General features: G+C 42.2%; 1 protein-coding gene across 5 annotated transcripts in view; it reads right to left on the bottom strand.

The window, feature by feature from the left end:
- Nucleotides 1-27,500, bottom strand: part of NSD2 (nuclear receptor binding SET domain protein 2) — a 152,908-nt gene that overhangs the window by 11,575 nt on the left and 113,833 nt on the right. For all 5 annotated transcript variants that reach the window (XM_085888625.1, XM_085888644.1, XM_085888634.1 and 2 more), the window contains 6 exons: nucleotides 24,181-24,293; nucleotides 7,092-7,361; nucleotides 5,939-6,055; nucleotides 5,686-5,827; nucleotides 4,980-5,086; nucleotides 2,066-2,258 (listed from right to left, as the gene is read on the bottom strand). In XM_085888625.1, coding sequence (XP_085744751.1) covers nucleotides 2,066-2,258; nucleotides 4,980-5,086; nucleotides 5,686-5,827; nucleotides 5,939-6,055; nucleotides 7,092-7,361; nucleotides 24,181-24,293 — 942 coding nt within the window. The remainder of the gene's footprint in view (nucleotides 1-2,065; nucleotides 2,259-4,979; nucleotides 5,087-5,685; nucleotides 5,828-5,938; nucleotides 6,056-7,091; nucleotides 7,362-24,180; nucleotides 24,294-27,500) is intronic.

Here is a 27,500-nt window from a genome sequence, read left to right as displayed (position 1 = left end):
AATAAATTTTGTATGGAAGATCGTGTTGGCTCAAACTAAGAGTGGGAGTAATGAACAGATGCCACAGTGGCACCAGTGGAAATGGAGTTGGAAGGTCCACCAGAGGGAGCAGTGGAATCGCCTCCCTTACCCGGTAGCCCGGAACTCCCCACTAGCCCAGCAACACCCAGCAACCCAGTGCTAAGCAGCAGCAAGCCTGTGAAGCCGCCACCAGATTGGAACCAACAATTTGCAGCCATGATTGAAAACATCAGAGCCAAAATGTAGGCTGGCCAAGCTTAGTTGGACAACATAGCAGGTGAAATTAAGGCTGGCAGGGCAAAGCAGGACAGCATGGTGGCCAACTGGCCCAATATGGGAGTCAAGCTGGGGGCTAATATGGAGACTGGCCAGGCCAAGCTCTAAGCAGAAATAAAGACCATCGGAGCCAGCCAAGATGGTTTGGCAGCGTATTTGGCTGATGTACGGGACACGCAGTGGGGAATGGTGGCCGTCCAGGATTGGAGAGCGGATTAGGGCCACATTAAGGGGAATAACTGGAGAGGATACAATTAAGGGTGAAGGTTACTCAGATAAATTAAAACAGGAACAGAGAAACACAGAAATAGAAGAGAGATTAGAGGGAGAGACAGGGGAAGACTAGAAGGGTACTCAGTAGAGCGCATACCTCCACCACGCAATGCTTGATTCATGAGAACATATCGGGCCCAATACATTTTTGAAATATCATGCAATACAGAACTATATCGTTTTTGGCCCTATCTCTCAATGGTGAAAAATCACTATAGAAATTAAATAATTCTCATATCTGGATCCGGATTCAGATCTTCACCTAAATCAAATCAATTTGTCCTTATCACACACCCAACCTGTCCACCAAGTTTCATCCGCATCCGTCGTCCACAACTTTCTGAGATATCGTGCTATATATCGGTTTAGCCACATCTCTCAATGGTGAAGAATCACTTTAAAAAAAATTCTAGTAGCTGGATCTGGATTCGGATCTTCAGCAAAATTGAATCGCTTCTTCCTTGTCACACACCCAACTTATCCACCAAGCTTCGTCCGAATCCATCCACAACTTTTTGAGATATCATGCTATGTATAATTTTGGTCCTATCCTTCTACGGTGAAGAATCACTTTAAAAAAATTCCAGTAGTCGGATCTGGATCTTCACCAAAATATAACCAGTTCGTCCTTGTCACACATCCAACCTGCCCACCAAATTTCACCCGGATCTGTCAACAATCTTTTGAGATGTCCTGCACAAAAACAGACGAAGAGTGGTGAAAACATAAGCTCCTTCCACCTTCAGTGGCGGAGGTAATAAGACGTAGAACCAGAGAGGCGAGAAAGGGAGACAGGGGAAAATAGATCTGAGGAGGAGATAAGAGGGAATAATGCCAGAACAGGTGAATGCCAGAAGAACAGGTGAAGCACAACAACATGTTGGGGCAGAGAGGTGTGAGGTGTGCGAGAAACTTAAGGTTCAGGACTCTGTGCTTGGAGAGCCGGAGAGAAGACACAATCACCGAGTGCAGCTGGTGATTGCCGTCGACAGATGCATGGACACACGAAGTAATGGTATTGATGGGGAGCAGGTCCAGATAACGTAGGGCTGGACGAAGAACCGTCACGGGGAGGTGCGTGTGCCTGAATGTATGCGAGGTGAAATGGGATCTGCACGCATGCTGCCTGGATCCACACCTGGTTTTTCCTGCAAATTTCCAGTTTGACGTTCCTGAGAGTTCGCTTCTATATCCATGTTGTCCATTCACTGCATCATTCCCCACCCCTTATTCTTACCCACATCCCTTGCTTGTCCATCTTCGTCTATTTTGTCCCCTAGTCCTGCTGTTGGCGTTTCTTCCCTTTCTTTCTGCTGAGCGTTTTGTTATGTTGTGTCCTGGTCCTCTCTGTGTTCTAGATCTTCCCCAACCCTTCACTTTGAATTTAATTTTTTTTCTTTAAACACTCCCCATTTAACAAGGTTCTGACAATAACTTTAAACAATAAATATCAATCGATGCATCAACAAAAACTATTCATGAAAAAAAAATGCACCTTTAGGAAGCATTGTGAGTCTGACACAAGAGAGATGGTACGTCTTGGTGCAGTTTCTTCGATCGCACATAACGAGCTCTCCACCATCTCCACAGTGGTAGCATTCACTGTCATGTTCGCGACGTGATTCGGGCTTTGGTCTGCGCCGCCTGTATTTTCTTTTGGGTTTTTTTGCTTCTCCTGCTACAGATGACTGCAAATGACACATACATTTCAACTCTCCTGCCACAACCCACTCAATGGTATGCAGCAACACAATAGACAATAGATGTATAATCTGTTCAGTAACTTTCGTCAGATCAGGCAACTTGAACATGAGCACATCTCATCTTAACCTGGAACTTTGACACAGGAGGAGGCCATTTGGCTGATCAAAGCCTGTGCTATGATTTACCAATCTATGATTGTTTGTCCGTGCTCTATCCTTTTTGATTCCGAGTGTCAAGCAAGGAAGCAGCACGTACCTTTTTTAAAGTCTTTGGTTTGACTTGGCCAGGGTGAGAACAACCAACCTCCCAGACTCAAAGCGGACGCTCTAACCGTTACACAACTGAGGCTGGTAGTCTTTGTCTTTTTCTCTGTCCCCCCCCCTTCCTCTTTTTTTTTTTTTTTTTTTTTCTCTCTCTCTCTCTCTCTCTCTCTCTCTCTCTCTCTCTCTCTCTCTCTCTCTCTCTCTTTCACACACACACACACACACACACACACACACACACACACACACACACACACACACACACACCTCCGACTGTATTTGTGGAACATTTAATAAAAAGTCAAAGGAAAGGCAGCAGAGAAATGCAAAAATGTAATATAAACAATTTCTGCTTCATTATCAAAACTACATTAAACTATCTTCTCAACTACAACGACACTCGGTGGAGCACATACCTCCGCCGGGCTGAACAGTTTAAATTTCGTATCCCACTGATAGGCCGGATCTGGATCTGGATCTGGATCTGGATCTGGAACTGAACCAAAATCTAATCGGCTTGTTGTTGTCACCTAACCAACTCATCCACCTAGTTTTGTGATAACTGTCCACATCTTTTTGAAATATCATGCGAAACATAGTTTTTGGCCCCATCTCTCAATGGTGAATAATGATTTAAAGAATTTTGAGATCAGGATCATCACCAATATCTAACCAAGTTGTCCTTGTCACACACCAAACCTGCCCACCAAATTTCATCCTAATCCGTCCACAACTATTTGAGATATCCTGCACAGTGCACACAAACAAACAAACAAGCCGGTAGGCGGACATGGGTAGTCGCCTACCCAATAGAACCTGACGCGACGGGCCCGTTCGATGGGGAATGACCTGAGGATTAAGCACAAAAAAATTCATGATTCTAGCTTCAAGGGTTAATGCTGCAGATTGTTTTTTCGTTAAAATACCCCCACATTTAGAGGTTGTTCGGCCGTTGCTAGGCAACGGAGGGGTCCATAGCAACGGTTCTTTCTCACACATAACTAGGACATACCATGAACCTACCATACCAGTTTCATGTATATCTGACTCATAGTATCTGAGATATAACGAACTTCGTTTTTTTATTGTTTTCGACCAGGGTTCATTCAAAAACTATCATCTCCAACAGTTTTCAGAGGACCAGCTGGAAAATTTTGACAATATGGCTGAATGTACTGTCCACAGTCACTCGTGGCCCGATTTTTGATTTTCGAAAAAATTAATTTTTTATGATTAATCAAAAATTTCAAAGTCCCGTTGCTCGGCAACGGTGGTCTCCATAGCAACGGTTCTCATTTGCACACAACTCGGTCATGGTATGAACCTACCAACCAAGTTTCATCGAAATCGCCATTGTATTAACGGAGCACTGAACCGAACAGACATACAGACATACAGACATACAGACAGACATACAGACAAACATATCGACGGAAAAAGTGATAATAAGGGAAGATCAAAAAAATTTTAATTTTTTTTCGACTTTATCGACTACCCAACAAACAAACAAGACAGACGTCGTACATTGCACAATACTTGCAAAATCCATAAAACAAATTTGACCTTAAAAATAATTGGTGGTTGAATTCAATGACCAAATATTCAAATCGTCTTCAACTTTCAAGTCAATCAGATGAAACTTGACATTTTAAAAATCTGGCCTATATCGACGTTTTGGCATATGTTCATCTCAAAAATGCTTGTTCATTGAATTCAGTGACCTGATATGCAAATCCTCTTCAAATTTCAAGTCAATGGAATGAAAGTTGAGGATTTAGAAATCTCACCAAAGTCGTTAACCTTTGGCCTCTGTTGACCTTTTGGTCTATGTTAAACTCAAAAATAAATGGTTGAATTCAATGAACAAATATGCAACTCCTCTTCAAATATCAAGTCAATCTGATGAAAATTTACAATTTTAGAAAGTCGGCCTATGTTGACCTTTTGGCCTAAGTTGACCTTAAAAATAATTGGTGGTTGAATTCAGTAACCTGATATGCAAATCCTGTTCAAATTTCTAGTCATTCGGATGAAAATTGAGGATTTTAGAAACTTGACAAAGTTGTTGACCTTTGGCCTATGTTGACCTTTTAACCTAAAAAAACCAAAAAAAAACAATAGGCTTCTTGCTTATGACGAACTCTACCATGTGGTGAAGTTTCGTGAAGATCGGTTTAAAATTGTGACCTGTAGGCGATGGACAAACAGACAGACAGACAGAATAACGTACAAGACCAAGCAATACACTTGAAAAATCTTCAATTTTCGCAAGTAACAAACAGATTAACAAACAGAAACAGAACGCAAGACAGACAGGGTTGAAAACATAGCCTCCATCCATAGCAGATGGCTGAGATAATAATGTGCCCTTGGTGACAAACGCGTGCATTCATGACCCCGAGCAGATTTGCAGTAACGCCAGAGTGGTCACACAACTCGTACCTTGGGCCTTTCCCCAAGAAAGCCACTGCAGTTGGGTGCACCACACTTGCAGATGGTCTTTTCATTACCCAGGCAGTCCAGGTTGTAGTTGAAAGTAAGTTCAGTTCCTGAAGCAGCATGGATATGTACACAAGTGTTGCAGTGTTGAGCAGGTTTACAACCATCACATCACAACTATCTCATAAAATATTCAGTATGATATTTTTCTTGTCCATTTTTGAACGTCAACCAAACTGCATGAAGTCTGTACGATATTGTTCTGTGCAAATGCAAAGAACACGATTCAAATGTTGTTCAGCAAAAGACATGGACAAGTGGTTCACCAAGAAAAAAAACCCAAAAATGACGAGCTTGCAAAGTCCATAAGGAAGAGATGCACATGAAATGAAGATAAAATCAAGGATGCTTCAGTGCAGACCTTTGCCAATCAGATGACAAACAAACTAGATAAAGAAAAAGATGTCCATCTCTTAAATAGAAAAAGAGAAATGATCAATCGGTGATCATTTCAAATGAAATAGCGGTCATGCAGAATACCTCAACCACATCAGATCCTCAATGATGGTAATTACGCAAAACGAGGGTGCACAACGACAAGTCTGGATTGAGCAATATTACAAAAGCATTCTGTTTTGTTTGAAATGGGGGAGTTTGACGAGGTCATTACAATTGACACTCTCAAAGCAATGGAGACGCCTGACTATACCTGCAGGAATGTCTTTGAGCGCGAAAAGACCGACACGTGTATCCCCGTTCACTGTCCACTTCTGCGTCTCACAGTTTGGATGGCAGCTGTGGTTCATGAAACGTGAGAAGTTGCCTTTTGGCCCAGCATCAATTATTCGGTCCTGGTATGAAACAATGGTAATTGAAGGACAAAGCAAATTCTCACACTTGCATAAGAGCTCAACAAAACTTCCAGAGCTAAATATCAACAGAACGCAGTGAAGGTGGCATACCTTGTCGATGGTGAGCATGTAGAAGTTGGTGATGTGCCTTTCATGTGCATACATCATGCGTTTTCGGCATTCTTCATCGTCAACAAGTTCTCCCACATACTCATTGACAAAATCACCCTGGCAGACACCAACACAATATGCCCCCATCAATGACATCATATTGCCCCAAATTATGTCTTAAACCTCTTTGCAGCATACATACTCGATTTCCTTTCTACTTCATTATCAACCTCAACAAAAACCATCATTTCATCTTCATAACTCATTCCACTGAAATGTTGACGTCAGAATAATTTCTTGCTGATATTTTCTTGTTCCAAGCTTGTGTAATCAATGAGTGCATCAAAGTCCTGAATGCTGGATGAGTATGATAGATACTGAGACTTGTGAAAATATATTTTCAAATTATTGCTCAGTTTGCCGACATCATTTAAAGTGCTTGTACCATGCAATTATTTTGAACTTTTCTTCTTTACCAGAATACCATCTAAAGTGCACCCAATTCTCTTAGTCCACCTCCTGAAGGACACAATGCACCATGTCAAACCTACAGATAAATTTTGTTTAAAAAAACATGGACGTGAACAAATCTAAATAAACGAGAAGGGCACTCGGAAGAGCGTATACCTCCACCACACAATGCCTGATCCACAAGAACATATTAGGGCCAATACATTTTTGAAATATCACTCCATATATAATTTTTGGCCCAACCTATCAATGGTGAAGAATCACTTTAAAAATTAAATAATTCTCGTATCAAGATCCGGATTTAGATCTTCACCGAAATTGAATCAATTCGTCCTTATCACACACCCAACCTACCCACCAAACTTAATCCGAATCTACACACAACTTTTTGAGATATCCTGCACACAAACAAACACACAAACAAACAGACAGACGGGATGAAAACATAACCTCTTTCCACCTCCGGTGGCAGAGATAACAAATAAATAAATAAAACATTTAAAAAAAAAAACTTTATTCCGAAAAAGGCAGTGCAGTATAATGATGATGGCTGGCTAACACTCATGTCATTATCTCCCCCTTTATTGATTTAAACACCCCAGTCACAAAAGCATTTGCATCTGAATCCGAGCACAACAAAACTAAATCCTCAAACCCCTTCTATTCATTCTCTGCAACAGACCTTCTTTATATCGGCTTTCGTACGAAGGCCCCAACCCTTGAACTCGGAACGGAAGACTTCAGTGTCAGGGTACAGGCGTTTGCTGAAACATTGGTTCTGGCACCGTGCACCAGCTGGGCATACTGACGGGTGACACTCGTAGAGCAGCATACGATTCAAACACTCTGAGTCCACGCCACAAGGTGACTCATTTGTTGACTTGCAGTTGCAGCGTGGAATCTCTGACGTGTCTGCCATATGCATCTGCACTTTTCCAACTGGCTTATTTATCTGAAAACAAACAGCACGTACAAATTCTTTCCCATGCAATCTGCCAGGAAAAAGGGTTAAACCATGTTGAGCTTGACATCTCACAGTGCAGCACACAGTGTTTTATAAATAACCCCCATCCCCCACCAAAAAAAAACAATGAATAATCATAATAATGATAATGAACTTGCACAATAGATATATTTGAATAAATGGAAGCATCCGAATAATATTCAAGATATGAAAATTTTAGCAAACAAATAAATGAACAAACTAGAGGGCACTCGGTAGAGCGCATACCTCTGCCACATAATGCCCGATACTTGAGAACATATCTGGCCCAATTCATTTTTGAAATATCATGTTATACACTACTGGTCGAAACTTTTAGAACACCCCCATTTTTCCAGTTTTTACTGAAATTTAAGCAGTTCAAGTTCAGTGAATAACCTGAAATGGTACAAAGCTAAGCGGTAAACTGCCAGAGGTTAAAAAAAAGTTTAGGTTGAAAAAGGCCCTTTTCGGGGAACAAGTAATGGGTTAGCAACTGCAGCTGTTCTGCAGCAATGGAAGTAAATTAAGCCTTGAAAGTTGATGCAAACAATTCCTCCAGGTGTCACAACTTTTGTTGATTAGTTACAAACCCTCTGTCTGTATAAAAGCAGTGTTGGAACAGACTGTGTTGCTACACCCTCTGAAGCATTATTTGGACAATATTGTACTGCAGGAAGTAGTATATTGCTGTCATAATGGTGAGAAAAAGACAATTAACAAAGGAAGACAGACAGACAATTATAACCATTAAAAGTGTCGGTCTTTCCTTTGGAGAAATTGCAAAGAAGCCAAGGTGTCAGTGAGTAGTTTCCTACACCATCAAAAGGCACTTGGAAACTGGAGGAAACTCTGACAGGAAGAGGTCTGGCAGAACCAAAGCCACAACATAATCAGAAGACAAGTTTATGAGAGTCAACAGCTTGTGTGATAGGCGGCTCACAGGAAGCAGCTTCAAGCAGAGCTTAACACTTATCGAAGTAAGGAAGTCTCAGTTTCAACTGTGAAGAGAAGACTTCGAGCTGCAGGTTTGACAGGTTGAGTGGCAGAAAGAAAGCCAATTCTAAGATGGCAAAATAAGAAAAAGAGGCTTGCCTGGGCCATGAAACACCGCCAATGGACTACTGAAAACTGGAATAAGGTCTTATGGACCGATGAATCAAAATTTGAAATCTTCGGTTCATCACGCAGGGTTTTTTACGCCGTCGAGTAGGCGAAAGGATGGTTCCTCAGTGTGTGACACCAACTGTCAAACATGGAGGGGGAAGCGTGATGATCTGGGGCTCTTTTGCTGGATCCAGTCGGCGACTTGCACAGAGTGACTGGCACCAGAACCAAAAGGGCTACCACAGCATTTTGCAGCGTCATGCAATACCCTCTGGTCTTTGCCGAGTTGGTCAGGGGTTCATCCTCCAGCAAGATAACAGCCCAAAACATACCTCCAGGCTATGTAAGAACTACCTGAGAAGAAAAGAACAAGACTGTAGGCTTCAAATCATGGAATGGCCAGCACAGTCTTCAGACTTAAACCCCTTCGATCTGGTTTGGGATTAACTGGACAGAAGGGTGAAAGCAAAGCAACCTACAAGTGCAACACATTTGTGGTAACTTCTGCAACAGTGTTGGGAAGAACTTTCCGAACAATATTTGATTTCCATTGTAGAAAGAATGCCACGAGTATGTTAGGCTCTTATATCTGCAAAAGGTGGCTACTTTGATGAGTCAAAATTTAGATTAAATTTTGTTTAACAAAACGATTCCATGATGTATTTTTGTCTGCAATTGCGTATTTGTTCTATGCTTTAATTTCAGAGTACATTGAAACATTAAACTGCTTAAATTTCAGTAAAAACTGGAAAAATGGGGGTGTTCTAAAACTTTTGACCGGTAGTGTATATCGTTTTTGGCCCTTTCAATGGTGCAGAATCACTTTAAAGATTAAACAAGTCTGAAGACGACGATGGTTCACGAGCGGTATTTGACGATGTAGATTGTTTCAGAAGTCAAGGATGAGACAATGTGATAATGTTTGACCAAGTTATAAAAATGATCAACATGATGTGGTACGAGTGACAGGTTATTAGCTGCAAAATGTCGAAAACTCGGTTTCGTTCAACAACTTTCAAAATTTGACCTTTGCATAACCTTTAAAGATCACAAAACAATGTTGTGGACATTAAAATAAGGAAACAGGATATGTGCTATAGCTTATTGGAGTTAGTTCGTCGAAGAAGGTCGAAAACCCGGTTCGATTCCCACAACTTTGAAAATTTGACCTTTGTGGACAATTAAAGGTCAAAGGTCAAGGATTATGACATTTTGTGCAAAACTTCCTCTGGAACATTCCAGGAACAATATAACGTCATATATGGCTATATGGCATTTCGCACTTCTCGGATTATCCATACTTTGATGAAATCAGTGTAAAAACAAACTTGAAGGGGGCGCCACGGGCAAGGTGTTCGTGATAGAGTAAAATGGTTTCAAGACTTTAGGTGGGGAATGACCTCAAGATTATGCATAAAAAATATCGTCATCCTCGTTCTCAAATTTTGGGCGGTCGGATGATTTTTATGTCAAAATTCGAAATTTTCTACGTTCGTGACCTTGTGACCTTGACCTTGGGACGAAAATGAAAAATTGAGCTCCGTGGGGCTATGCAGGTGCCATTGGGCTAACCAAATACCGAAACCCCTGCCAGATTCGATAAACCCCCGAGGAGAAAATGCAAATTGAAATCGGCTACCCCCGAAAAACACAATTCGCAATTTTCTAAGTTCGTGACCTTGTGACCTTGACCTTGGGACGAAAATGAAAAATCGAGCTCCGTGGGGCAAGCAGGTGCCATTGGGCTAACCAAATACCGAAACCCCTGCCAGATTCGACAAACCCCTAGGAGAAGATGCAAACTGAAATCGGCTACCCCCTAAAAACACATGTTTTTTGGGCGTGGCTCCACCCATAATGGGTGCACCACGCCCATTCTCAGGAAAACACAACTAGATCATGATATAAACCTCCCACTAAAATTTTATCAGGATCGGATCAAAACCTACGGAGCTATGCTCGGGACAGACAGACAGACAAGCCGGTAGGCGGACATGGGGAGTCGACTACCCAATAGAACCTGACGCGATGGGCCCGTTCGATGGGGAATGACCTGAGGATTAAGCACAAGCAAATTCATGATTCCAGCTTCAAGGGTTAATGCTGCAGAATGTTTTTTAGTTAAAATACCCCCACATTTAGAGGTTTTTCGGCCGTTGCTAGGCAATGGAGGGGTCCATAGCAGCGGTTCTTTCTCACACATAACTAGGACATACCATGAAACTACCATACCAGTTTCATGTATATCTGACTCATAGTCTCTGAGATATAACGAACTTCGTTTTTTTAATTGTTTTCGACCAGGGTTCATTCAAAGTCTATCTTCTCCGACAGTTTTCATAGGATTCGGCTGGATATTTTTGACAATATGGCTGAATGTACTGCCACAGTTGCTCGTGGCCCGATTTTTGATTTTCGAAAAAAAAAATTTTTTTTTGATTTTTCAAAAAATTCAAAGTCCTGCTGCTAGGCAACGGTGGTGTCCATAGCAACGGTTCTCATTTGCACACAACTAGGTCATGGTATGAAGCTACCAACCAAGTTTCATCGAAATCGCCATTGTATTCACGGAGCACTGGACCGAACAGAGGGACAGACAAACATATCGAGGGAAATACTGATAATGAGGGTAGAACAAATTTCAAATTAAAAAAAAAAAAAAAAAATTTTCGACTCGATCGACGACCCAACAAAAAATTTCAAAGTCCCGTTGCTTGGCAATGGTGGTGTCCATAGCAACGGTTCTCATTTGCACACAACTAGGTCATGGTATGAACCTACCAACCAAGTTTCATCGAAATCGCCATTGTATTAACTGAAATCGCCATTTTAAATACTGATAATAAGAGTAGAACAAATCTCAAAAAAAAAAAAATTGGGATTTTTTTTTTCGACTGGATCGACTACCCAACAGACAGACAGACAACAATAACGAATTATAGTGGTCACTTTATTTTTTCGTGAAAATATTTTTTCGTGAACTAATAATTCACGTATCCAGATCCGCATTCGGATCTTCACCAAAATTGAATCAATTTTTCCTTGTCACATCCCCAACCTGTCCACGAAGTTTCATCCGAATCCGTCCCCAATTTTATGATTTCGTGCTTCATATAATTTTTGGCCCGATCTCTCAATGGTGAAGAATCACTTTAAAAATTATTGTAGTCAGATCCGGATTTCATATGGATCTGTCCACAACTTTTTGAGATATCTTGCACCCAGACAAACAGACAAACATGAAGATGACGTTGTGCAGAGCACAATACTTGCAGCAAAATCCATAAAGTAATTTTGACCTCAAAAATAATTGGCGGTTGAATTCAATGACCAAATATGAATATCCTCTTCAAATTTCAAGTCAATGGGATAAAAATTGAGGATTTTAGAAATTCCACCTTAGTTGTGGACCTTGGGTCTATGTTGACCTTGGGCCTATGTTGACCTTTTGGTCCATGTTGATCTCAAAAATAATTGGCTGGTTGAATTCAGTGACCTGAAATATAAATTCCTCTTCAAATTTCAAGTCAATCGGATGAAAATTGAGGATTTTAGAAATACCACTTTAGTTGTTGACCTTGGGCCTATGTTGACCTTTTTGGTCAATGTTGATCTCAAAAATAATTGGCTAGTTGAATTCAGTGACCTAATATATAAATCCTCTTCAAATTTCAAGTCAATCGGAAGAAAATTGAGGATTTTAGAAATACCACCGAAGTTGTTGACTTTTTGGCCGATGTTGACCTTTTGACCTTTTGACTTTAAAAACAATAGGCTCTTGCTTATGACAAACTCTACTATGTGGAGAAGGTCGTGAATATCGGTTTAAAATTGTGGCCTGTTGGCGATTGATAGACAAACAAACAAACAAACAGACAGACAAATATACAGAACGAGAACGGGCACTCGGTAGAGCGCATACCTTCGCCGCCGCTACTTTTTTCCGGGCACATTTGAAAAACGTCATTTAAAAACGTCCATGACGTCACAACCATCAGTCCGATGGACGTCAAATTTGGTGTTAGACGTCATTGAGGGCAGTCCAACAAAATGGAATGATAAACACTGAAAAAAATCGAAAGTTTAAAAATGACGTCATCTTGTGACGTCATTTTGACGCACTTCCAATGACGTCACGACCAATCGCGGACTACCATCCTGAAAGCTCTTATTTCACGGAACATTTTAACGTTGGTTTCATGTCAATAGCTCTATTAGATCTGAAGTTATGCCTACAAGTATATTTGACCTTGAGTGTGACCTTGACCTTGACCATAGAGTTAATTTGCAAAACCTGTTCATAAATAAGCAGATATTTTGGTACTGATCATAATGCCTGGATTTGGGACAATTTCCTTTACAAATTACATAGATATTTGAATATAAAATATCAGGAATATAAAATATTACACTTCCATGACCTAATCTGTTGAACTCTCTCATACATTAATATTACAACAAAAACGATCTTATAATGCTTCATCTTCCTCTCTCACACATGTGGTACTCTTTACTGTTTCACAATGCACTACTCTTCTGCTATTTTAACAGACTGCTCTCATTTCGACCTCTCCTTCATTCCTTGCCTAAAAAATCCAACTATTACAGCGCTTCTTCTCTCCATGCTCTGAATTCGCCTTCATTGCATCCATCAAGAATTGTGTTAAATCGCATCTCTGACCTAAAACTTTTAAAAACCACAGTTTGCCATGGATGCTCGCTTTCCATCAACCATTCTTTTTTCCAACTTCAGTGCCAACTCACCCCCTCACCCCTCACTCTCACTCTCAAAGCAACCATCCCACTCTTCTCCCTCCAAGCCTCCCTCTCACCTCTTTCAAAAATTCCCCCTCACCTTTCTCCCACCTTTCATCCCCCTCACTCTTCCTTCTCTAAGTTGCCCCCCTCTCATCCACCAACCTGCCTCCCTCCACTGCCCTCTCACCTCCATCTCTTCACTCCACCTCCTCAAATCCTCAACTGCCATCTTCCTTGTCTCTTGTCCCCCCTCTCTCCCAGCACCACAGAGCCTTTTCTCCTCCTCATTCGGCCCCTCCCCTCGCTATTCTGCAATACCCCACACTCCTTCAGCACCCCTCCTCACCTCCCCCCTCTTCGCTCGTCCTACCCTCCCCCGCCCCTCCACCTCCTGCACCCAAAGCCTCCTCCCCTACCTCTTCATTAAAAGTGTGGACCTCAAATATCCGGGGCCTTCGCTCAAACCTTTCAGATCTTTCCATACAGGTTGCCACTGACAAACCAGACATTATCTGCCTAACAGAAACTTTCCTCTCCCAAGACGTGTCTGACTCCCAAGTATCTCTCCCTGGTTACTCCCTCTTACGGTATGACAGACCTGAGTCTCGTCCTGGTGGAGGTGTTGCTCTCTTCATCAAAGACTCTATTCCTCACTCTCCCTGCACTGCTCTCACTCCCCCACACCCCCAGGAATACCTCTGGCTTCGGCTTCCCCTCCACTCCCACCTCATGTTTATATGTGTACTGTACCGTCCACCGAACAGTGATGACTCCATCTACACCTCACTCTCCGAAAACATGGACCATCTTCTATCTTCTCATCCAAACTCTCTCTTCCTCTTATGTGGCGACTTCAATTGTCATCACGCCAGTTGGCTAGGTGTGGGTACCTCTCTCACCTGCCATGGGACATCAGCAAAAGCTTTCTGCGACTCATTGGGACTGACTCAATCGGTCAACTTCCCGACCCGGATCTCAACCAATGGTACTCCATCTCTTCTGGATCTGATTTTGACAAATTTCCCTGACAATATCTGCTGCTCTTCCTTTGCTCCAATTGGTTCTTCTGACCACGTCCTTGTTAAAGTGGACATCTCTCTGGCTGTTATCAGAGAACCACCTCACCGCCGTCGAGTCTGGCATTTCACTCAAGCCGACTGGCAGGGTCTCCGAGCAGCCATCAAACTTACAGACTGGTCTCCTATCACTACTTTCTCAAACATCAACTCATCCTGGGAATTCTTTCAAAGAAACTTGCTCTCCCTCATGCACAGATTTATCCCCTCTCGTGTTCAGTTGTCTTACCCTTCCTCCCGCCCTTGGTTTACTGAAGCTTGTGGCGAGGCAGTTGTCCTGAAACAACTTGCCTTTGCCTCATGGAAAGCAAACCCAACTGAGGGCAATCTCAGTTCTTTCCACAAAGCTCGGAACAAGTGTGTATCTACCCTCAGGAGAGCCAGAAAACAACATCTTTCTCATCTCAAGTCTGAACTCTCAAACCTCTCTCCCTCCTCAAAATCCTGGTGGCGTTTAATCAAATCTGTTTCTGGTGTATGTTCCCCCTCCATCCCCTCCCTTACCTCAAATGGCCGCACTGCTGATTCCACACGTGATAAAGCTGAATGTCTAAACTCGGTGTTTGCAGCTAAATCTTGTGTCCTAAACCCATCACTATCTCTACCCACTTTACCCAGTCGCACCCAACTGTCCCTGGACTCTGTATCCTTTTCTCCTGACAAGGTGGAGAGCTTGCTTTCAAACCTCGAGTCAGATTCTGCAACCGGTCCAGACGGCATCAGCCCACGTGTCCTCAAAGCCTGCTCTTCTGCTCTTGCTCACCCTCTCTCTGTTCTATTCACCCTCTCATTTTCCCAAGGTCATCTGCCATGTGCTTGGAAATCTGCTAACATCACTGCCCTGCATAAAAAAGGTGCAAAAACAGATCCCTGTAACTATAGACCAATCAGCCTTCTCCCAATCATCAGCAAGGTTATGGAATCCATCATCGCTTCAGACATGAAATCCTTCCTCTTCTCCAATGGCTTGATTTCCAATCATCAATTTGGTTTCAGACCAGGTCACTCTACCCTAGATATGCTGCTACTGCTCTCCCATCAATGGATGGAGGTCCTCAATGCCAGACAGGAAATCCGAGCCGTATCCCTGGACATATCACGTGCTTTTGACACAGTCTGGCACCCTGCCCTACTCACCAAACTCTCTTCCCACGGTATTCAAGGCCATCTCCACTCATGGCTCGCAGACTTCCTCTCCTGTCGCAGTCAACGTGTGGCCCTAAATGGAGTTCTTTCATCCCCTCTTCCTGTGCAGGCTGGAGTTCCTCAAGGTAGCGTTCTGGGCCCTGTTCTTTTTCTGGTTTTCATCAATGATCTCTCGGACTCTCTGGAAAATCCTCTACTTCTCTTTGCCGATGACTCCACCCTCTGCCGTACCATCTGTCATCCCTCAGACCGGCAAGCAGCAGCTTCTTCGCTCACTGCAGATCTGGATAAAATCACAAACTGGTCCAACACGTGGAACATGTCTTTCAATCCAGACAAATCTCACACTCTCACTATGTCTCTTCGAAAGGACCGTTTAGAAAACCCCCCATCCACTTTCTCAACAATCCTCTGGAAGAAGTCTTTTCTTTCAAGCTTCTGGGTCTCACTATCTGCCATGACCTTTCCTGGGAAAGTCACATTTCCAACCTTGCCTCAAAAGCCAGTCGCCGACTGGGAATCCTCCGTCGTGCAAAGTCCTTCCTCGGCCCTCTTGAGCTCCTGACCACTTACAAAGCTTTTGTCCGTAGCCTGATGGAGTACTGCTCTCCCCTCTGGGCTGGTGCTCCTGCCTCCCACCTTTCTCGACTTCACGCTGTCGAAACCAGGGCTTTTAAGATCATTGGCATCTCCCGCAATGAAGCTAAGTCTTTGGGCCTCTCACTCAATCACCGCAGGTTGGTCGGTGGTCTTTCTGTCTTCTACCGACTCCTCTCCAGCCTTGCCCCCCCTGCTCTCTCTGCGATTTGTCCCAACCACATTTCCACAGGGCGCTCAAGGTCCGCCAACAACCCCCTTCTGGTAAAACTACCAAAATCACGAATCACTGCTCATCTTCACTCTTTCATTCCTCTTTTTTCCCGCCTTTGGAATAAACTTCCTCACTCTATTCTTTCCCATTCTTCCCTCCAGGCTTTCAAAACAGCTGTTCACCACCACCTCTTATCTTCCCCCATCCAAATCCTCGATCTTTTCTACCCCCGATAATCCACCCAAGCCCACTTCCTTCAATTCTCCTGCTTTCCTTCCTGAAAGTCCCTGTAATGTCCATCTTCTCCTCGCCATGTTCCCCGTCCCATCCCCATCCCTCTCCCTTCCACAGTTCACCTGTGTCTGTTCCCCAATGATTTGTCCCTTCCACTCCCGCCCCTCTTGTCTCATGCCTCCTTGCTGTGAGTTGTGTGTTAGCTCTCATACGAGCCTCGACCAAGGTATACAAAAAAAAAAATAAAAAAATAAAAAAATAAAAAAAAGGACATTTTAGCCACAATTGAAAAACGTTATGTTCAAACGTCAATGACGTCATAACGGTCAGTCCGAACGACGTCAAATTTGGTGTGTGACGTCCTTAAGGTAAGTCCTACAAAACGGTATGATCAAAACTGATGAGGTCGAAAATTGAAAATTTACGTCATCTTGTGACGTCATTTTGACGCACTTCTGATGATGTCACGTCAAATCTGACACCACGTACCCGAAAGGTATTTCGTCATGGAACAATATGGCGTTGGTTGCATGTCGATAGCTGTCTTATGAAGGAAGTTATACTCAAAAGTTTGTTTTTGACCTTTTCATGACCTTGACCTTGACCTTTGACCCGATCGCTCCCAAAATCTAATCAAATCGTCCTTGGATAATCATGAATCATCCCACCAATTTTCATGCAATTCAGTTTAATACTTTCTGAGTTATGCGAATAACAAACAAACACACATATTCACAAATAAATAAATACACAGCGACCAAAACATAACCTTTCGCAGAATGCGAAGGTAATAACAAAGTAGACTAACCAATATACAGTAGGTGAAAAATCTTCGATTTTGCAAGTAACAAACAGACAGAGAGGTGTGAAAACATCACCTCCTTCACCTTTGATGGCGGAGGTAACAATATGTTTTTGTTTCCTTGCTGTATTTTCGATGTCAGATTCGGTGGCCTAATGGTTAGAGATTCCGCTCTGAGTATTGGAAGTCAGTGGTTTGAACCCTGGCTGAGTCATACCAAAGACTTCAAAAATAAGGGCAACACCACTGGGTGCTCACCTGGTAGAATAATAATACTGATGAGGAAGTCAACATGGGTCAGAATCAGCAAAATGTACTTATGCACTAACGTGATAGCAAATACCTATTTTGGGGAGCAACACCCCCCCCCCCCCCCGTTAACCCGTTAGACCGTAATCTTTAAAATAGCGTGAACAAACTTTGGTACATCACGGGTGATGAAGGTTTAATCAAGTTTCACCGGAATTGTGTGTGTCGTTTCAGAGAAGAAAGCAAAGTACATATTTTGGGGGGCAACCCCTACCCCCATAAACTCCCTCCTTAGACACCCTGAGACCCCAATTTTTTATGGCATGAACAAACTTTAGTACATCACAGGTGATGAAGGTTGTGGTCAAGTTTCATTGAAATTGTGTGTGTAGTTTCAGAAAAGTTGCAAGTGTTTACAGACGGAAGGACGGACGGGCGGACGACGCGCCATCCCATAAGCTCCCCGGAACTATGCTCCAGGTGAGCTAAAAATGATACGTGCTGCTTCCTTTCTTGACGCTCAGCATTTAAAAAGGACAGAACATCAACAACCAGTGCTGGGAAGGCAATGACAAACCACCCAGTATATCCCTTGCTAAGAAACTGCTTCAGCAGCACCAACGCTTTGTAAAGAGTAAGGTACAGTTTTTGCTGTATTTTCTAAACAATGCAATCCAGCAATTTCTGCATATCCGCATCAATCACATCCATTGGGCATCGTGCTCTGGGCCCCATCCTCCAATATTTATTTTCAAAAGACATTTGCTTCACAAGATAAGTTATGCTTATCAAAGACTTCACTCTATGCCACGAAAATAATTACAACAATGACCATTCTCACATATCCCAGACAAAAAGGAATCTGGAGTACCAACAAATAAATCAAATAAAGGTGAGAGCATCCACTCTGAATCTCAGCAGTCAGCAGTTCCATTCCGACCCTGACTGAGTCATGCAAAAGATGTTAAAAACAACAGAAAAACAAAAAGGTACATGCTGCTTCTATGCTTGATGTTCGGCTTTTAAAGGACAGAACACAGACAACTCCCATCCATGGGGAAGAGGAAATTTCTCCTGAATTGTCAGGCTGAGTGTTAAGAAAAAGAGCAACATCATAAAGATGGCATTTGACCAGTAGCCAGAGTGCCCTGGAAAGTTAAGTCACTTCCCCAAAGCTCAACGGATACATAGTCTGAACTGAAGTCCAGTTTTGTCTCATGTAATTTGCCTGCAAGTGTATGCGCGATTTATTTTACAACACCTTCACAAGTCTTATAGCCTGTATAAAAAAAACAAAAACAAAAAATCATGAATGATTGTGCTATGAAGCAGGAATAGTTTCTGTTTGTTTGTTTGTTTGTTTCACAACTCCTTCAGCTTTGGACTATTCTTGACTGACCTTAGCATTTCATCATTGGAGGGATACCTAAATAGATTGAGGAGAAAGGATGTGAAAGGTCAAATGGACGAAATAAGTGAATAGAATTTCGAAAAGCAAAAACCTCATGGAATCTAACACGTACAGCGTGAAGAATGTATCTGTCTCGACAAACACATTTTTCATAGAAATATATATATATATATATATATATATATATATATATATATATATATATATATATATATATATTTGTCATGTTGAATCAGGAAAGGGCCTTCCCCAAACTGTTGCCACAAAGTTGGAAGCACAGAATCATCAAGAATGTCATTGTATGTTGTAGCGTTAAGAATTCCCTTCACTGGAACTAAGGGGCCGAGCCTGAACCATGCAAAACAGCCCCAGACCATTATTCCTCCTCTACCAAACTTTACAGTTGGCATTATGCATTCGGGCAGGGAGCATTCTCCTGGCATCTGCCAAACCCAGATTAATCAGTCGGACTGCCAGATGGTGAAGCGTGATTTATCACTCCAGAGAACGTGTTTCCACTACTCCAGAGTCCAAGGATGGTGAGCTTTACACCACTCCAACCGACACTTGGCAATGTGCATGGTGATCTTAGGCTTGCGTGTGGCTGCTCGGCCATGGAAACCCATTTTATGAAGCTCTCGACGAACAGTGTTTGTGCTGACGTTGCTTCCAGAGGCAGTTTGGAACTCAGTAATGAGTGTTGCAACTGACGGTAGACGATTTTTCTGCACGACACGTTTCAGCACTCGGCGGTCCCGTTCTGTGAGCTTGTGTGGCCCACCATTTTGTGGCTGAGCTGTTGTTGCTCTGATACGTTTTCACTTCACAATGACAGCACTTACATATTACCGGAGCAGCTCCAGCAGGGCAGAAATTTGACGAACTGAATTGTTGGAAAGGCACCATCCAATAACAGTGCCACGTTGAAAGCACTCAGCTCTTCAGTACGGCCCATTCTACTGCCAGTGTTTGTCTGTGGAGATTGCATGGCTGTGTGTTTGATCTTATACCTGTCAGAATGGGTGTGGCTTAAATAGCTGACTCCACTAATTAGAAGGAGTGTCCGCAAACTTTTGGCCACGCCGTGAAGGTATGTGTGTGTATGTGTATATATATATATATATATATATATATATATATATATATATATATATATATGTATATATATATATATATATATATATATATATATATATATATATATATATATATATATATACACATACATATAGGGATTTGAGCCTTTTGAAAGCCTTTTGTTTCTTCCCAGCAAAATCCACTCAATTGCAGTTAGCTAAAATATATTTCTGCTTTGCTGTTTTTCTCATGAAGTAAAGGAAGGCCTGTAAGATAAGAAATGTGGTCAACCTTGAATGCTCCACAGGTACATTGTGTGACCGGATCGGGAAGAAAACCTCAGATCCTGTTTATCTGCTTAATATACTGGTGTTGACGGGACATAAACCAGCTGGTCCTGAGATGAAAAGAAGGGTTATTGTTTGCTGGAATAAGCCAACGTGGCAAGAAAAAACATACATAAGGCGGTGACTCTGCCACCCTGGCAGAGCTCTCTCCGAGGTTCCTCAATTGCTAATTGGTGTTCTTGGAGTCTGTTTTTTTTTTTTTTTAAATTTGTATACCTTGCCAAGGCTCGTATGAGAGCGAACACACAACACACAGCAAGGGGCGGCATGAGACAAGAGGGGCAGGAGTGGGAAGGAAAAAACAGTGGGGAACAGAGACATTAGAAGACCTGTGTAAGGGAGAGGGATGGGGTGGAGAACATGGAGTATACAAGATGGACATTACAGGGACTTTCAGGAAGGAAAACAGGGAATTTCAAGGAGGTGGGTTTGGGGTGGATTAACGGGGAAGAAAAGATTGAGGATTTGGATGGGGGAGGATAAGAGGTGGTGGTGAGCAGCTGTTTTGAAGGCCTGGAGGGAAGAATGGAATTGAACAGAGTGAGGGAGTTTATTCCAAAGGTGGGGAAAAAGAGGAATGGGAGAGTGAAGGTGAGCAGTGATTCGTGATTTTGGTAGTTGTTGACATGACCAGAAGGGGGTTGTTGGTGGACCTTGAGCACCCTGCAGAAATATGGTGGGGCCAAATCGCAGACAGAGCGGGGGGGGGGGGAGACCGGAGAGGAGACGGTAGAAGACAGAAAGACCACAGACCGGCCTGCGGTGAGAGAGTGAGAGGCCCAAAGACTCAGCTTCATCACAGGAGATGCCAATGATCTGAAATGCCTTAGTTTCCACTGTGTGAAGCCGAGAAAGGTGAGAGGCAGGAGCACCAGCCCAGACGGGAGAGCATTACTCCATCAGGTTGCGGACGAAAGCTTTGTATGTGGTCAGGACCTCAGGTGGGCCAAGGAAGGACTTTGCATGATGGAGGATTCCCAGTCGGCGACTGGCTTTGGGGGCCAGGTTGGAAATGTGGCTTTCCCAGGAAAGATCATGGCAGATAGTGAGACCCTGAAGCTTGAAAGAAAGGACTTCTTCCAGAGGATTGTTGAGAAAGTAGATGGGGGGGGGGGGGTTCCAAACGGTCCTTTCGGAGAGCCATAGTGAGAGTGTGAGATTTGTCCGGATTGAAAGACATGTTCCACGTGTTGGACCAGTTTGTGATTTTATCCAGATCTGCAGTGAGCGAAGAAGCTGCTGCTTGCCGGTTTGAGGGATGACAGATGGTACGGCAGATGGTGGAGTCATTAGCAAAGAGATAAAGAAGATTTTCCAGTCAGAGAGATCATTGATGAAAACCAGAAAAAGAACTGGACCCAGAACGCTGCCTTGAGGAACTCCAGCCTGGACATGAAGAGGGAATGAAAGAACTCCATTTGCGGCCACACGTTGACTGTGACAGGAGAGGAAGTCTGCGAGTCATGAGTGGAGATGGCCTTGGATACCGTAGGAATAGAGTTTGGTGAGCAGGGCAGGGTGCCAGACCGTGTCAAAAGCACGCGATATGTCTATGGCTCTGATTTCATGTCCGGCATTGAGGACCTCCATCTATTGTTGGGAGAGCAGAAGCAGCACATCCAGGGTAGAGTGACCTGGTCTGAAACCAAATTGATGATCAGAAATCAAGCCATTGGAGAAGAGGAAGGATTTAATGTTTGAAGCGACGATGGATTCCATAACCTTGCTGATGATTGGGAGAAGGCTGATTGGTCTGTAGTTGCAGGGATCTGTTTTTGCACCTTTTTGTGCAGGGCAGTAATGTTTGCTGTTCTCCATGTACGTACATGTTTGATGTAAATAAATATTTTTCTCTCAAGTATATTGATATGACGTCCTCATGCCTCAGTGAAGGGTGATCGACGGCTCGACATATATATATATATATATATATATATATATATATATATATATATATATATATGTATATATATTTATTTATATGTAGATGTATAAATGTGTTGATTTTTTTTTTAAAAAGGCACTTCCAACCGAAAGTAAAAACTTGATCGACTCGGCCAATTTGAACAAAAAACTGAGAGCAGACCCGGTGTCAGGGCCTTTTTTGCTCAAATTAGCATTGGTGGAGTCGATCTCGTTTTCACTTTTGGTTGGAAGTGCCTTCTTCTTCTTTAAAAATGTGTAATCCCAACCACCCCAATCTTATACACACACACACACAGACACACACACACACACACACACACACACACACACACACACACACACACACACACACACACACACACACACACACACACACACGCGCATTGTGCCTGGTGTTAGCTTCATGGTTAGTGTGGTGGGCTTGGGATCAGAGTTCAAATCCCACTTGGCTGTTGAAATAATACCAGGTGGGGATTACTCTGCCTGTCATCCTTCAGAGGTCAACAAAATGAGTGCCTGCTGGTATCCTGTGTCAGAGTGGTGACCCGTCTAGGATTGTGCCCAATAGCCAAGGACTCTGCTTTGGCAGCACCAATGCTCTGCACAGAGTATGGTCCCAATGGATGTGTGTATATATATATATATATATATATATATATATATATATATATATATATATATATATATATATATATATATATATATATATACAGACATAAATATATGTTTATATATGTATATATATATATATATATATATATATATATATATATATATATATATATATATATATATATATATATATATATATATATATATATATATATATATATATATATACACACACATAACCGAGAATGCTTTGACCAGTGTTGATGTCACTTCCTGTATGTTTTTCTGAGATCTCATTGAACAAAATTTCAGCATATATAAATAAAGACCCACCCACATCTCTCACATGTGAATGGAGGGAATAGCCAATCAGCTCTCACCTAATCAACGAAACCCAGTGTGGCTGGGATTATAGAAATAATTTACCCCTCCCACACTCCGAGCCGAAGAAACTGCATAAAGCAACCCAAGAAGACCTACACAAGGTCAGCGCTATGCTGTTTCGAACCCTTCCCAAAGTTCCTCAACAACTGGATTGACGTTCACACATAGTACACATGAGAATCCCAATGCTACACACTATTCCCTCCATTCAGAGGTGAGAGATGTGGGTGGGTCTTTCTTTATTTTTTATATATTGACTACTTTTGACATTTGCATGTGGTAATTTCAACTATAGAGATCTGGTCATTCTGTGAAATTAGCAGTTCAACATGTATATTGTATATGTTTGCTTCAGTGACAGCAGCTGGTTGAGTGTGAGAATGCTCAAAATTATTCTCAAATTCCAGCCATTTTTTAACCGAATGCATCATTTAGACATGAAGCTATGTGAAAGGGGTGCATTGTGCAGATGGCCTCCTGTCAATTACACCTGGTTTCATGTAATTGTTAAGAAATAACTTAATGATACAGCTCAGTATCAGTCACATGTGACGAGGCTGCCATGTTTTAACCGAGAATACTTTGACCAGTGTTGATGTCACTTCCTGTATGTTTTTCTGAGGTTTCATTGAACAAAATTTTAGCATTCACCAATTAATTTAACAAGTTCTACAATAAAAAGGTCACGTCCACTCCTAACCACCCTCATAAATTACATGAGCAAGCAAATATGGACACCAAATTGTTTCAACATGATATGGATATCAAACGTGCCATTTTTTGTTTGGGTAACGTGCTCTAACTCAAGAAGTCAATGTAATAATGGACTAAACAGTTCAAGCTTTAAACCTTTATGTGTTTGTAGGGATGAGGTTTCCGTTGGTTCTTTTCATTCTCCATTGCATCCCTCAAGGCTTGTTGCATCTTCAGCTCTTGGAAGCGATTCGCAGCTTCTTGGAGAGCTGTTAATCATCAAAAATAAAAATAAAAAAGAGAAATGTCATGCTCCCAAAAATACAAGAAAAAGAGCAATCAGAGATTGTAGACCCTCACCAGGACCTGTTTTGTGTGGTCTTTGTGTAGTTTTGTGTGGCATTTGTGTACTGGTGTGTTACGTCATTAATAAGAGACATAACTAGAAGTGCTACTTTATAACTGCTGGCAGTGATGACTGGGTACCAAGACGTCCCACTTAGATGCAACCCCGCTTTGATCGGCCACTTGACCCTGACCCATGATGTTTATTATTATTCAACTGAATTTGGAATGGGATTTAATGAAATTCATTTCAAATCAAATGGAAGACCAAATAGGTCCAGTGCTGCATTGGAGTCATTAGAAGGAACCCGAACAAGCAAAAAAGCAAAGATTAAGTCATCAGGAGGAACCTGGATAGGATTCGGGTTTCGGTAATAATTCTGGCAGCAAGATCATGTGTCCGATCAGATTGAAATTTAAAACATATATTCCCCATCATTACTAAATCATAATTGTGAAGTTTCATGTCGATTGAGGGAAGAGGTTTAAGAGAAAGAATTAAAAAAGAGATTTTAACTCAATCCAATATGGCTGCCAGACCATGTGACCTATCAATTATTCATGAATACACTGGTATCCTCAAGGTTTGGGGAACATGTATGTGAAGTTTCCCCTCAACCTGTCCAGCCATTCTGGAGAAGAAGATATTTTTATAGGTTTTAGGATAAATCCAATATGGCTGCCAAACCAGGTGACCTATGGCATCATATGTGTGAACGTTTTTTTTCCTCATAGGCGGTCATATGTGTAGAAAGGTTTGGCTCGATCTGTTTAGCCATTTCAAAGAAGTTGATTTTTGAAGTTTAAAAAAAAAAAAAAAACAATATGGCTGCCGAACCACATGTCAATTTTATTTTCTGTGGACCAATGTATCCCGAGATGACCCTCAAACATTTTTATACTGATCGGATGTAGTGTTCTATGTATGCAATTATGGAAATAACAAAAGCACCTATAACGTCATTAAAAATAAAAAACACACTCAATCCCCAGGAGGAGAACTTGCCAGGTGGCAAGTTTCAATTTTTTCCTTGGTGTGGTTTCAGCGATACAGAAGTCCAAAGTTTTTCCTTTTTTCCAACATGGCTGCCGCACCATGTGACCTATGACATCATATGTCTGAACCTTTTGCTCCTCATGGTTAGGTGGTCATACGTGTAAAGTTTCGCCTCGATTTGTTAAGCCACTTCAGAGAAGATATTTAAAAAAAAACAATATGGCTGCCGAATCACATGACCGATGACGTCATCAATTTTTTTTCTGTGGACCATTTTATCCCGAGATGACCCTCAAAATTTTTCACTCATCAGATGCAGCGTTATACATATGCAATTATGATGTCATAACAAAGGTGCCTATGATGTCATAACAAAGGTGCCTATGATGTCATTAAATAGTCACTTGTTCCCCATGTGGAGGACTTGCCATGTGCCAAGTTTCAATTTTTTCCCTTCGTGTGTTTTCAGAGATGGAGGGAGGTCCAAAGTTTTTCCGTTTTTCCAACATGGCTGCCATGCCACGTAACCTATGATGTCATAATTATCAATAAAAAAATTATCAATAAAAAAAAAAAATCAATCATCACTGTTGGCATCAAATCCTTCCTTTGTTCCACTGGCCTGATCTCAGATCACCAATTCAGATTCAGACCAGGTCAATCTACCTTGGACAGGAGGCTTCTGCTCCCCCAAAAAATGAATGAAGGTGCTCAATGTCAGACATGAGACCAGGGCCGTCTCTCTCGACATACATATCTTGAGAATTTGATACAGTCAGGTGCATGGTCTTGCTCTCCAAGCTATCTGCCAATGGCATCCAAAGCCAACTCCACACAAGGCTTACTGACTTCCTCTCCTCTCATAGCCAATGCGTGGCTCTCAACAAAATCCTCTCATTGACTCTCCCTGTCAAGGCTGGAGTGTCCCAAGGCAGAGTTCTGGGCCCAGTCCTATTCCTAATCTTCATCAACAATCTCTTTGACTGTCTGGATAATCCTCTTTATTAAGACTGGTGTTGGCTTAGTGGTTAGGGTAGCGGCTTGGGATCCCAGGGTCCTGAGTTCAAGCCCCATTGGCCGCTGAATTAAAAATACACCAAGAGGCTGACTCAGCCTGTCATCCTTCCGAGGTCAGCAAAATGAGCACCAGTGTACTGGTAAGGGGGGACACTGCATCAGCGGCATAGCTGCGTCCCAACCAATGATGCAACCAGCAGCCATAGGCTGCAATATATATATATATATATATATATATATATATATATATATATATATATATATATATATATATATATATATATATATACAGAGAGAGAGAGAGAGAGAGAGAGAGAGAGAGAGAGAGAGAGAGAGAGAGAGAGAGAGAGAGAGAGAGAGAGAGAGAGAGAGAGAGAGAGAGAGAGAGAGAGAGAGAGAGAGAGAGAGAGAGAGAGAGAGAGAGAGATATATATATATATATATATATATATATATATATATATATATATATATATATCCTCTTTATTTCTTTGCTGATGACTCCACCCTCTGCTGTGACATCCCTCATCCATCAGATAGGTAGGCAGCAGCCTCTTGCCTCTCTTCAGACCTTGACAAAATCACAAACTGGTTAAGCGTAGAATATGAATTTCAATCCAGCCAAATCTCACTCTCTCTCTGTCTTTCCGAAAGAACCATCTGGCAAACCTTACTATATACTTTCTTAACCAGCCTCTTGAAGAGGTTCAGTCACTCAATCTTTTGGACCTCACGATCAGCCATGACCTTTCTTGGGCAAACCACACTTCAAAGTTGGCCACCAAAGCCAGTTGCCAACTGGGCTTCCTCCATTGTGCAAAGTCCATCTACCAGGCACACCTTAACTCTTATCCACAAACAAGGCCTTCATATGCAGCATGATGGAGTACTACTCTCCCCTCTGTCCTGGAGCCCCAACTCATTCCTTGCTCTGTTTGATACTGTGGAAACCAAGACCTTCAAGATCATCGGACTCTCCCGTGATGAACCTGAATCGATGGACCTATCACTTTCACATCACAGAGAGGTCGGTGGTGTCTCTGACAAAGCATGAAAAGATAGCAAAGCGTGCAAGACCAGAAAAGAGATGGTAGATGACATATCAGATATACACGCA

Source organism: Eptatretus burgeri, chromosome 1, assembly GCF_056783735.1.
Source record: "Eptatretus burgeri isolate ZD-2024b chromosome 1, Ebu_testis_v1, whole genome shotgun sequence".
Lineage (NCBI taxonomy): Eukaryota > Metazoa > Chordata > Myxini > Myxiniformes > Myxinidae > Eptatretus > Eptatretus burgeri.
The sequence above is the reverse complement of the archived record's forward strand: the minus strand, read 5'-3'. Positions and strand labels throughout refer to the sequence as shown.